Source organism: Ranitomeya imitator, chromosome 9, assembly GCF_032444005.1.
Source record: "Ranitomeya imitator isolate aRanImi1 chromosome 9, aRanImi1.pri, whole genome shotgun sequence".
Lineage (NCBI taxonomy): Eukaryota > Metazoa > Chordata > Amphibia > Anura > Dendrobatidae > Ranitomeya > Ranitomeya imitator.
In genome coordinates, this window is record NC_091290.1 from 101,616,158 (window position 1) to 101,630,069 (window position 13,912).

Genomic DNA, 13,912 nt, shown 5'->3' on the forward strand with positions numbered 1-13,912 from the left:
CGGGTGTAGCAGACGCGTATCCATCACAATACTCGACTAATACCCAAAAGGTAATGTTGTGAAATCGTCTAATAGTCGCCGCTTTGTATAAACGCACTTTTGTGTTTTGCGTAATGGCCTTGTTTCAATATCCCAGTACTTTTTATTTCTCACAATGGACGCCTGCTGTACGACAATACGTTTCTGAGTTTCTGCGGCAGAATTGCGCGGGTAGTCCAGAACTAGATCTTTCAGACTGTTGAAATTAATAGATTGAGAGTTACCAACATTTAGTGTTATCCCCTTAACTTTTAAGACAGTTTTACCGGTGTTGAGTTTGTAGCCGTAAGTTTTGGGGCCCGCGGATACAAATTCTGTGATGTGTGTACCATCGGGTATTTCACTGGTCAGCTCCCCCAGGTAATCGCCTAAAGGCGGTTGCCACTCACCATCTCTCTGTACAAAAATAACTGAGTCTGTGTCGTGATAAAGGCACCTCTCCTGCAGACGGTCCAGCAGCGAATAGAGCTCTAACCGAGCATACGCTGTTGTAAAACACGCTATAAAAATGTTTGTGTTTTTGTTGAGTGTGTGGTGGCCTTTTGCATATTTCCAGTTAATGGTTGCGGTGTCATCATCAAGGAAATGTAACATCGAAATGTCATAGTAAGGCAGGAACAAATACTTAAAAAGCTCATCTGGATCCCTAACAATGCTGGTACATGATAGATTAGATCTCTGAGCAAACTTTCCCCATAAAGAATTTAAGAAAAGCTTGGAGATCTGTCGCTTAGCAGGATTGACAGCTATATTTTCAGGCCGTAATTGGACACCTTCTTTTTCAAGAAAAGAGTCAATGTACTGCCGTTTCTTGGCGTCATCAGTGCACCAGCTAGGATAACCAGAGGCTTCCTGCTTATCCCTAAGATGTAATTTAATGTAAGGCGCAAACAGATCATCAGTGGTTTTAGGAAAATGCCATATTTCATAGATGTGAGCGATCCGATACCCTTTTTCTATCGCCATCTCGAGCTCTATAGTGCACCAGGTGCCTGTCAGCGCCCGTTCTTCATCACTGTGAGCACAAATATCTTCCTGTTAATTTGCAGCGCATGTGTAGCAAAGGGGAAACATTAATTTTTTGTTGAGTTTTACCGGTAGAACTGGAAAAAAATAAATCTCTCGGCGGGTAGACCTTGACTCTAGCAATGCCAAAGTATTTTAATGAATCCAAAATTGTCGTAGATGATGTCTGGATGGCCTACAGGGTATGTTTTAGTTTTGTTTACAAAGGGGTACAGACTGGTGAAGTCGTAGTAGTGTAAAGTCTCCCCTTCTTCCAGATGGTGATAGAGCTTAATGGCGTTAGTTCGCCCGCCATAAAGCGCATCACGGGGGTCTAAAGGAACGGGGAATTCCATCTGGCGAGGAAATGTTTGAAGGTTAGAATCATTTTCAACCATTTCATTCCACTCATGTTCCCACATCAGTCTTACTGTGTACCCGCAACACTGTAAGTAACGCTTTTTAGCTAAAAAGGTGTAATATAACTGGCCGTAGGACGTACTCGTGACCTTATTCGTGTCATTTTCATTATAGCACACGGGACATCCGTGGTAAAAACACCCCTGAAATTCAAAGGCTATGTGCTGTCCGCTAACATAGGCATAACCATCTAGAAAATACTTTCCGACCTGTTTTTCACCGCCTCTCAAAGCGTGCTGTATGTCGATGTTCTCGGAGTGGGCTACATACATGAGCCACTGTATAGCGGGTGTCGAGTAGCGCTTTTTTGCCTTGTGATAATTATCACCAGGTAAAATGGCGATTGTCTTTTTTGGAAGAAATTTAAACCGGTACATTGTCATACACACCGAGGCCAGGGTGATGAGCTGAAAAGGATCAACACATCTGCTCACTACAATCCTTTGCTTTTGACGCTTACAGTAATTTTTCACATTTTTCTGCGTCATCTGCATAATACGCTCTCTATAGATCTCGCAGGCGTGTCTCAAAATTTCAACATCTTGTTTGCAATAAGATTTTAGCTCGGCCTTGAAGTCAAAAGTTGTATTTACCTGTGTCTCATACCACTCCAGGAACTCTACCTTCTCACCAGGTGACATGTACTCCACCCCATAATATTTTACATCCGGTATGGGACCTACATAATTTTGGTTTTCTCGGGTATTGAAAAAGTGTGGAAAATGTCCTTTACCGCCTGAAAAGCCCATGGCCTGTGGTAATTTACTGAGCTTCATGGGGATAAAATTTAGAGAGTCTATGAACCTTATAGACAAATCGGGTAGCGACACACACAAGAGACGACCACCTTGGGTTATCAACTGTACTTATAGTTTTTCAGAAATCAGTTCCTTAACAATAAAGTATGCGTCGTATCTTTCACCATTGTGGGCAATAAATGTATGATCTGAAAATTTACCGCTTGTAAAGAACTGTACAAAGTCATGTGTACAGGTATCACCCTCAAACTCCCAGGAGGGGTGGCCATACAGCGTTGTAGCATAAATGTAATTCGGGACGTGTGTGCCTGTCTCCTGCATACATTCAAAATCATAAAAGATATAACAATCTGACTCATCCTGTGCTACATACTTCCGCATGTAACAAAGATGGGCATCGAATTTATTTATATGTCTGCGACATACAGGACAGCGCAAACCATTACATTTATGCTCTGTTTTGCTATTTCTGAGGACAAAAAGGTTGCATTTATCACAAAATGTTTTAAGTCTGCAGAATGCCAGGTCGCCTAATCCCAATTGTTTGTGATAATCTAAGCACTCGCTCGAGCGGCAATAAACTCTGCAAACAGGGCACCTGGGCTGCTGGTCGGCACCGCCTTCTACGCAATTCTCTCTCTGACAGGCTTTACAAAAATACTGGCAGGAGTGTTTGTTTTTGTGGTGAAACACTGAATTGCATAGCTCACAAAAGTAATCAGCACCGATAAAACCCTTCATATTTTTGATCCCGTAGTAGTGATTATCATGGAACAATATGAATACTGTTTTGCCATTAGGTGTATTACCGCTCTGAAAGTAACGCCAATCGCCCTGACTATAGTACAGTACTTTAATGGTGACCCCCAAATATTTTTCAAATGCAGGGATGTCGCTAAAACTCACTAATTGATCATCAGGGATGCCCAGTGCTGCGTGTATGTTTTTAGAGCGGTTCAGTAAAACACCATCAGTGACATCCGTGTCGTCCATCAGGGCGCACACACTGGCAACCAAACACAGATTTGTCGTGTAATTGTTAAAATCATACAGCCATTGTCTCTTTTGTTTAATGATCTGACTGCTCGCTATAGATTTCAAGCGCCTTTTTTGTTTTACACCACCGCGTCGGTTTTTAATGATGGTGACGACTAGCTTTAGCGAATTGGATGATATGCATTCATTGTTACTTTGAAGTGCGCTGGCAACAGCATTTAAAAAAGATTCTGAATTAAAATCTTCACGGGTTTGTTTTGTAGTGAAAATAGGGTCTAAAGTATCGCCGGCATCAAACCTTAACTGTACAAAGTCGCCAGGTTCAATGTCCCTGATGATTCTATCCAGTAATGCCTGAATGCCTTCATGAACAATATTCAAGCCCTCTTCAAATGATCGTACATGCTCCAAATTTACAAATCTAAAATGATCTGTATGTATATGGCCATTGAAATTGCAGAGGGCTCTTTCATGATGATGGATGTGTTGCAAAAATACTGTATGATCGGGGCGCCGCACATTACCAGCAGCGTCAGCGTCTGCGGCTTGTGAATTTTGTGTAGATGCATGTGCGGCATCTGCAGAGCTGCCTTGGCTATGTGAGTGCTGTTCTGACTCTTGTGACGACGTCTGTGGTGGCTGTAGAGGCATTGCAGGACACATGTCACCACGACGCCTCCTAGAGCATAGCGCCCGTCTAGCGCTGACCAACAATTTTAGAGCCCTCTTTATAACTCTAGCCCTATTATACCTGGGTAGTGTTAGTTTAGGTGGTTTATGCATGCCGTAGCCGACCATATCTAGTCTTAATGGGGTCGCTGTAGTTGTTATCTTGCCATCCAGCAGCAGGCTCCGAAGTGCGTATAGTTCGGACTTATTAGCCTGTGTTGGGCTTTGTGTTGATAATAATTTTTCAAAAGTATCGCAAAAAAACATTATTTTGGGGACCCAGCGTTTGTAGCGTAAGTAGCGGACGAAGTGTTCCTGAAACACAAGCATTTCAACGGGGCCCCAGCTGCGGTATTCATGCTGCAGATCTATAGCTGGCGCATGAATCCGTGGCTTTTTACACACCTTAAGCTCTTTACACATCTTAACATCAGCCGGCCGCGACCTCTTTGACCGTTTCTTAACATTAACAGAGTTAGATACACAGACATGAGATATGTCACCCAAATTAGAGGGTCCTGAGGGTCCGACCCCAGAGGCATTAGCAGGCCCCGTTACACATGGCGCTGACGGTTGCATAGTGTGGGACATACGTATAATGAGCGGTTCTACGGATGGTTGCTTACCATCAGCGAGCTGATCAATCTCGCGATCATACTCTTCACGAGTCATCGTGGCTGTTGCACCCACGGCGCAGGATGCGGTTGGTGGCTCTGTAACATGTTTTGTTTTTCGCTTATGTTTTCGGGGTGCCTCGACCACTTCTGGATATAGTAGCGTGGGGTCATTCACACGAATTGTCGATGGCTGTCCGGTGCTTGAATGGGGTATTTCACGATGGTCCGACGGTACAGGGTTTCCTGCGTCCTGCACCACGCAGATCGGTGATAGCGGATATGCTCTAACAGCTCCATTAGCCGTCTGTATCGCCGGCCACGCTGGTGCTGCGCCATTCTCGGTGATCTGTAGCGGCTGTAGAGGTGCTGGAGGTGTTTTTCTCATGACTTTGCGCTTAGCTGTAGGAAAGATTATACATGTGTCAGATATGTGCGAGACCGTCGCAGGCCGCTGCGCTTAGCTGTAGGAAAGATTATACATGTGTCAGATATGTGCGAGACCGTCGCAGGCCGCTGCGCTTAGCTGTAGGAAAGATTATACATGTGTCAGATATGTGCGAGACCGTCGCAGGCCGCTGCGCTTAGCTGTAGGAAAGATTATACATGTGTCAGATATGTGCGAGACCGTCGCAGGCCGCTGCGCTTAGCTGCAGGAAAGATTATACATGTGTCAGATATGTGTGTGCCCTGGATCTCAATGGTGAAGCACGTGTATCATTGATTGTACAGAGACTGTGCATGTATACCAAAATATACACTTACGGGATAGCGATGTGTGGTGAATGATTGCCGTGGCGTCTTCTGTAGCTTCTGCGAGGCTCTCCATTAGCTCCGGTATATTCTCTTTTGTGAAAATTCTTCTAGGCTTCAGTTTACAAGCTATAAATAAAGATATAGGCCTTAGTAGAGGCGTGGTGGATTTTCTCAGAGCGGTTGTGCAAAAACTTTTCATACGATTCTTACCTTTTCCTTTCCGGCACCCCGGTCCGAGCTGTTTTTTAGGTGCTCTAGAATCAGGGCTGTTTCTCGGTGTGGGGGTCTGGTACATCAGTTCCTCAACAGGCAGCTAATTGTGTTCCGTGGTGGTTGGTTCTGGAAGCATGTCGACATCTGTAAAGAATTAATATATACATTTACACGTCTAAATACTTAAAAGCTATATACACACACACACACACACACATACACAGCAGTCACATAACGCACCTATGATGTCCTGAGTCAAAGCCCCCACAGCAGCGCCACACTCCAGAGTAGACACGCTGAAGCCGTTTAAAAAATCATCGCTGTAGTTGCTGATAAATTCATCTACAGCATCGGGGGTGTTCCTGGTAAATTCATCTACAGCATCGGGGGTGTTCCTGGTAAATTCATCTAGATTATCGGGGAGGGCCCTGATTAATTCAGCTTAAACAAGAAAAAATAAACAATATAAAGATAATATATAAAACAATCCTTACTTAGAATGGGCCGCTAACAGATACATGTATATAAATCTTGAAACATACCGAGTACCAAATCCGCAACTTGACTGGAAAAAGCCGAAAAATGTTGGGATTCCATCTAAAATAAATTATCTGTGTAAATTTTTTGCGCAATCTATATTAACCACACACCACCACTCGTCAAACTCATTTATATACAACAAATAAAACTGCGGCCCGTGTATAAATATTCTTATACTAAGCAAATCATGGGTAATACGGCTAAGTCTTTCTATATTAATTATGCGCCACAAATATGATTTATGCGGTAAAACTATATTACACAGCCCCACTAAATATACCGCTACTGTATAAATATGACTATAAATATGTCTATGTTAAACAAAACACATGTAGTAAGTAAGCGCTGCATGCGCTAGTTAGGGCGTATTAACAGTTATTAACTACTGTATTACATAAATTATGCTATAATAGTTGTCCGCGGATAAGTCTTTCTATATTAATTATGTACCACAGAATATGGTTTATGCAGTAAAACTATATTATACAACGATACTAAATATGCAGCTATCCTCCAGTATAACACTAACTTATTAAACAAATAACACCCTTAATTATGGTTTTAGAGATGCATAGTTAAATATAATTAAGCATTTGCGAATAATAAGACAACTGTCTTATATACTTACATTTAGAATAGCTCTGCTTTTTAGTCTAGTCGGACTTCTGGTGAATGTCTGATGTACTTAGTGGTCCAACCAGCTGTATTTATCCTGAGTGTCAGAAATCAGCTTACCTGTTAACACCCAGAAACACACCCAGTTACGCCCATCACACGTCTTCTGTTAACACCCAGAACACAACCATACATGCAATTAATGCATGCATTAACTCACGCATGATATATTTTTATACAGCTGAATTTCTGAAAGAAGCAGGCTGTTGATTAACGAGACACAATCATTTTAATCAATCATGACGTCTAAATCGTATGATGCCATATTAGAAAAACAATATTTTACAACCAAGGCTCCCGGATCATTCTCGGGTATTGACAAATTATTTAGATCTGCAAGAGCGCGCGGAATAAAGAAATCTGATGTGATTGCTTGGTTGAATAAGCAAGACACCTACACGCTACACAAGCCTGCTAGAAAACGCTTTTTGACAAATAAAATTTACGTCTCGGCCATTGATGCGCAGTGGCAGGCGGATCTTGTAAGTTTAATTGACTATTCAAGGGAAAATGATAATGTCAAATACATCCTGACAGTGATTGATGTTCTATCGAGATACGCATGGTGCGTGGCCTTGACAAACAAGACAGGCGCTAGTGTCGCCAGATCGTTCGAATTAATATTTCAAAATGATAAGCGCATACTGAAGAAACTGCAGACGGATCGCGGCAAAGAATTTATAAATTCATCACTCAGGCAACTATGTAATACGCACAATATTCATCACTTTTTTACAAACAATGATGTAAAAGCCGCTATGGTCGAGCGTTTTAATCGCACATTAAAAACCCGTATGTGGCGCTATCTTACGCATCATAATACCTTTAGGTATATTGATATTTTACCGGATTTGCTGCATAGCTACAACCATACGTACCACTCAACGATCCGCTGTAGTCCCGCGTCTGTGTCAGAGAGAAACGTGATGCAAATCTGGCGCAATATTTACAGTTCTACTATTACTAATAAACCGATTAAACCGTCTTTAACGGTTGGCTCTCATGTCAGAATATCTCGCTATAAGTCGACCTTCTGTAAGGGCTATGAGAAGACGTACAGCGATGAGATTTTTTTAATCACCGGCGTCTCCAATAAATTTCATAAACCCCTTTATAAAATCAGTGATTTAGCCGGGGAGCCTGTAGAGGGGTCATTTTATAAGGAAGAGCTGCAAAAAATACCTATGGATGAGGATCGTGTCTACAGAGTAGAACAAATTTTGAGAAAAATACGTGTCAGCGGTGTGAGTCACTGCTTTGTCAAATGGCTGGGCTACCCCGAAAAATTCAATAGTTGGATCCCGGCCTCGGAGTTGACAGATATATAACCATGGAAGCGGGCTCATTTTTCGTGACATTACCCAGTAATTCGTCAATTAAAATCTACCCTGAAAACACAATATCGGAGTACAATACCAAGTTAGCGCGGGCCGTTCATCTTTCGGCAGATTATGAGGTGGCGTTAATGGAAATACAGTACCCCCATACGTGGAACACGTTTGATGCTTTTGAAGGGAGCTTCTACGCGGCTAAACACGGCGAACCGTTAGTACAGTATCACATAAAATCAGGATTTTACTCGTCCATTCCTAAGCTAGTTGGCGCGGTCAATGCCCGAATAGAAGCGCTGTATTTATCTACGCCTGCCTACAGAATACGGTATGATGAGCTACGCCGCGAGGTGATCCTGCCCGACCCATCCCCTATACAATTTGCTCTGGGTACTAAGCTAAAACTTATTTTCGGACTGCAGACCGTTGATGACTCCCCCGTTGCTTTAATGCCGTGGAATCGCCGCTTTTACCCCGCTTTTTGTATACACTGATATAATTCAACATCAACTTGTAGGTGACAGTTACGTTCAACTGCTACGAACCGTAGAAGTTAGCGGCGATGATAATGATATTGTCACGGTGCGCTACTCACGGCCCGATTACATACCGCTGTGCAAGCAACACTTTGACTCCATAAACATTACAGTCATGTCGGACCAGGGCACGCCGGTTAAATTCAGATACAGAAAGTGTATATTGCGATTACATTTTAGACCTCGTCAGCATTGACACGATAAAATGCTGTCTCAAAGGGTGTATGGAGATCCAGCTGTTTATGCCCGCTACTATACTGCCCAGTCGGGGCACGGGCTAGAGGGATTCCGCGGGAGCGAGTACATGTATGGCTCTGGCCTGGCAGGGCTATTTAAAGGCTTATTTCGTCGCGCCGTTCCGCTTTTCAGAAAAGGCTTAGAATTAGTAAAACCACACGTTCGGACGGCTGCCCGGAACATCGCTGCAGATGCCGTGACATCAGCATCGACGGCCCTTATGAAAAGGATAAATACACCAACCCAGCAAGACGGCTCTGGGATAATCTATGTCGCTAAAAAAGCCCAAAAAAGAAAGCGGCGCGTTTGCCCTCCTTTACCGCCGATGCTCATGAATAAAACTACATCCAAGAGACGTCCCCGTCAGAAACGAGTAAGACGCTCTGCGGACGACATCTTCTAATCAGTTACCATGGCTTTCCTGCATGACGCTTCTGTAGAGTGCGCAAAATCTGAACTGGATATTTTTGCCGTACCACCGACTCAAACAAGTATCGAGAAATCTCTATTTGTAGAAGTACAGCCGGTTGCTGCTCTGTCAGACAATGGACCGTTGGAGTTTTACATATCTGGTAGCGGTGATTATTATTATGATCTGAACAACACGCTTCTGTACATAAGCTGTCGCATCGTGAAGCAGGATAATACAGCCATCGCCGATGGTGCGCGTGTGGCGCTCATAAACTACCCTCTAGCCACTCTTTTTAACCAGGTCGATATCACTCTGGGAGACCGACTTATCTCACAATCGGACAATCTCTACAGCTATAGAGCGTACATAGAGACCCTTTTAAATTACAGTTCACAGACGCTGGCATCACAATTTACAGCCGGTTTGTCCTATAAAGACACTGCGGGGCATCATAATGACAGGCGCCTGGATGGCGCAAATGCAGGGTTTATCAAAAGAGCCAGTGCAGCTTCTCGCTCAAAACCCATCGATCTTTTGGGGCCCATTTTTGGGGATATATTTAACCAGCCAAAGTTAATATTGAATGGTTTTGACCTTAAGGTTAAGCTGTCAAGAAATAAGGATACTTTCTGCCTCATGTCCGCAGAAGCCGAGCCGCTGAAGGTACAAATCTCGCAGGCGGCTCTCTATGTGAAAAGAGTGCAGGTATCACCGGCTGTCCGAATCGGCCACAGCCAGGCCCTCCTAGCCGCAACAGCCAAGTACGCTGTTGACCGAACATGCCTGAAAGTGTACAGCATCGCCGCAGGGACACGGATCACGAACCACGAGAACCTCTTCCTAGGACAGATACCAAAAACTGTTATATTGGGGTTTGTAGATAATGAGGGCTTCAGCGGTTCTTATACAAAAAACCCACTGGACTTTCACCACTACCACGTCAACCACGCGGCATTATATCTGGATGGTCAGCAGATACCCGCGAGGCCTTATAATCCTAATTTTAATGCTGATTTAGCCATCAGAGAATATATGGCGCTTGCCCATATATCGGGCAAGCAAAAGGCTGATTGTGCCATGGCGATAGATCGTGAAGAATTTATGGCTGGCTTTATTTGCTTTTGATTTATCGCCTGATCAAGAGCCTGGAGGCCATTTCTCGCTCATTAAAACAGGTAATCTGCGTGCTGAAGTCCGCTTTGCGATAGCGACACCCCACACGATAAATATGATTGTCTTTGCAGTCAACCACACCATTCTGGAAATTAATAACAGGCGAGAGATCTTGTACGATTTTAATTAAGCAACGATGGACAGTCTGCAGCTTACAGTTGTAGCGCGGTCCGATAATTATACAGACCGCATATTCGCCGGTGTGTTTCCGTGTGATTTGCTTCCGGAAGAAAGAGTGACTCAGAGACCCGCGGCATATATTGTGAATACAGACCCGGCGAATCAAGCTGGTCGCCACTGGATATTAATCGTACTCTGCGACGATAAGACGAGCATATTTTTTGACAGTTATGGCTTCCGTGCGGATAATATTATCTTTCCACGCGCTTTTGTGACATTCCTGAACAAGAATTGTTATTCTTATTGTTATCAGAGTGCACAAATTCAAGATTTGTATAGCCGTGTATGCGGTCATTATTGCATGTATGTATTATACCATTTAGCTCGAGGCTTTCCATTTAAGAAGGTTTTACAAAATTTCACGTCTGACTTGCAGAATAATGATCGAACCGTATCAGGTTTTGTGACATCAAGATTTTCAGGTGCAGTCCTTTGTTCATCGTGTCGTTATCAGATTCCGCAAAGATGCATTTGTCAGCATTATGCTGTTAGCTAACTTAAAGTGTGCTTCCTTTTTTCTGTTTGTGTAAAGTGAGTGCGGTTAGCTTAAAATGTGTTCTTTATTTCCAATTAGTTCTGACAATAAAACATTTTAATGAACATAACACGCTGTATGTAGTCGTACAGATCCTAGGATATAATGATATACCATAACACCTACAGGCAGCTGCCCTGAGAAAGCTAATACAAAAAAAAAAAATAAATAAATAACCTCAGATAACATCTACAGGACACAATAACTTTTCTTTAAACCTCTGCCCCGCAGATAACATCTACAGGTACAAATGTGTTATAAAACAAAGTTCTGCTTCACAAAGATCACCAAACAGCATGAATTTGTACAAAAATATGACCCTCAGATAACACAGCTGAAACACAAATAACTTCTCAGATGACAGCTACAGGACACAATAACTTTTCTGTTTGTGAAAATAAACATTTATTGGTAAAGCGATTACAACAGCAATTGACCTAGGCTTTATAAACCTCTGACCCGCAAATAACCCTACCATTTAGTTAATGTTCAGTAGGACCACAAATAAACAGCTTTAAGTTCTGAACTATATGAATACACTGAATAAAACACAGCTTGCAGAATCAAACTCGGGCTACGTATAAAAATATAAAACAAATACGTGTAGAGACACAAATAAACAGCTTGGTGTGTTATAAGTTCTGAACTATATGGATACACTGTGAATAAAATACAGCTTACAGAATCAAACTCGAGCTACGTATAAAAATATAAAACAAATACGTGAATAATATCAAAATGCAACAAATTAAAGTATATCAAACGATATCAAAAGGGGAAATCAGCCAGCCTCAGGGACAGCTGGCTGACAGGAGGAGGGGAGCGGTTACACACTTTGATACACTTTGATAGGGGGCGGGGCACCTGTCAGATTGAGTTTGACGAAACCACCCGATTATACACTACTTTTAAAAACTTTTTACACCAGAATTCAAGCAAAAAACCTTTAATGAACCGGGGCTGAAGTTTATTTATTTCTATGTACAATCTGTGAAACTGATTGTTATTAATAGATCCATTCTAGCAGAAATGCACAGATCACACTTACCTTTATTTTTCTTAAATTCTTCAACAAGGTGCACACTCTCCTCACAAATTCTTTCCTCCATTGACTTTTTACCTAGCCCAAAGTTCCGCAGGGTAGACAGGGTGAAACGTCTGTGCTCCTTCCATTCTCTTCCATAGGGAGCAACAACTATCCCTGGATGAAATTACAAAATGTATAATACACAACTTATATACTACTTATACATACACTGTATGTCATGAAAGAATGCCAAAAGGTTGAAAAAAAATTGACCTTAGAAGGAACACTACACCTAGAAATGCATTACAGTGGTACAGATATTCTGCGAAGAAAACAATAGTTAATATGTTGCTGATAGTCATTTGCCAATAGACTATTCAAATAGGAAAAGGACAGGACTCAGTGCCAACCATTGGATGTTGCAATCATTAAAGTCAATATAAACCCTTTTATAGCTCAAGTGCCCTCTTCATTGTGAAGAAGGAAGACTGATTTGGCTGGGTGAGAGGACTCTAACAAGGAATCTAACCATTACCCCATAAAATTCCCTGTCAGAGACCTCTCACCCAGCCAAATCAGTCCTCCTGCTTCACAATGATGAAAACCACACAAGGACATTAAAGAGTTCATATTGACTTTATGGATTACTACATACAATAGGTAGCACTATTGTAACACCCCAAGAAACCAGTTGTTACAGTGATGTTGCTTTCCCTTTGGGGAGGGTGATGCCATGCCTGGAAGCAAGGAAGATCCCTTTAACAGGCGGTACACATACATGCAACATGTTCTGACTTCAGGCAAGAAGGGGGAGCTCTGAACCCAGTTTCAGGGAAGCTTCCATAGTATATGTATTGTGGCTTGGAGGAGGAGTTAGGCAATTTTTAGTGGACAGTGAAGGGATGAGGAGCGAGAGCAAGAGAGCTGGGGCCATGCAGCCGCATGGTAATACAGCTCCAAGACAGAGTGGGGAAGCAGGAGCTTTGCATTGGTAACAAGTGCCAGAGGGGAGAAGCACAGGAGAATTAATGAGATGGAAGGGAGCTGTGACTGGGCTCCTTCCAAGCTGAAGCGTAGGAACCAGGCACCGGGAGCCTGAGGCTGTGGGGAGCTGCATGTCCCACAGCAGAACCGGAGGGCAGAAGATTCTAAGTCATCTGTCTGTACCCACAACCGAAGGTACAGCAACATGCAAAGCCCGGAGTCAACCGAGAGACACCTGTAAAAAGGCTTGCGTTGCCTACCATGTGGGTACTGTCTTAGGACAGGAAAAGAGAGAAACTTGTGTGAGGCCTTAGGCAGCAAGGGACTTGCCTTACAGGGCTAGAAGGAAGGCTTTCTAACCTCACCTGAGAAAGGGATCTTTAATTGTTTCCAGGCTGACCGGACCTCACCAACACCTGTTACCGGTACCCTGGACTGTGGCCGTAACTACCAGAAAACAGTTAAAGAGACTGCAACCCTGTGTCCTTTGATTATTCCTGGCACCACACTATCTTTACCAAATACACTGGGAGCCCTGGGGTCCCAGCTTCACCTGTGGGAAGTTATACCATCCCTGCTGCCATAACATCAACCCAGTGGACCCATTTAAGCAGCATCAGTCAACCTTACCGAATACCACAGGTGGCATCACGAATATTTTTATTCCTAAATACCCCTTTAAAGTCCTTCCATTTAATTTAGATGCCCAGGGCCACGGACCGGGTCGCTACCACTGTGACTTCCCCTTTAATGACCACTGGACCCGGTACCAAGAACCCCTAGGCCCTGGCTGGGGCGCTCCAAATCTTGGC

General features: G+C 43.1%; 1 protein-coding gene across 1 annotated transcript in view; it reads right to left on the reverse strand.

Moving 5' to 3' along the window:
- LOC138649726 (cytochrome P450 2J4-like) overlaps window positions 1-13,912 on the reverse strand; it is a 137,111-nt gene that overhangs the window by 96,314 nt on the left and 26,885 nt on the right. The window contains exon 3 of the mRNA XM_069740369.1: window positions 12,138-12,290. Within this exon, the coding sequence (XP_069596470.1) occupies window positions 12,138-12,290 (153 nt within the window). The remainder of the gene's footprint in view (window positions 1-12,137; window positions 12,291-13,912) is intronic.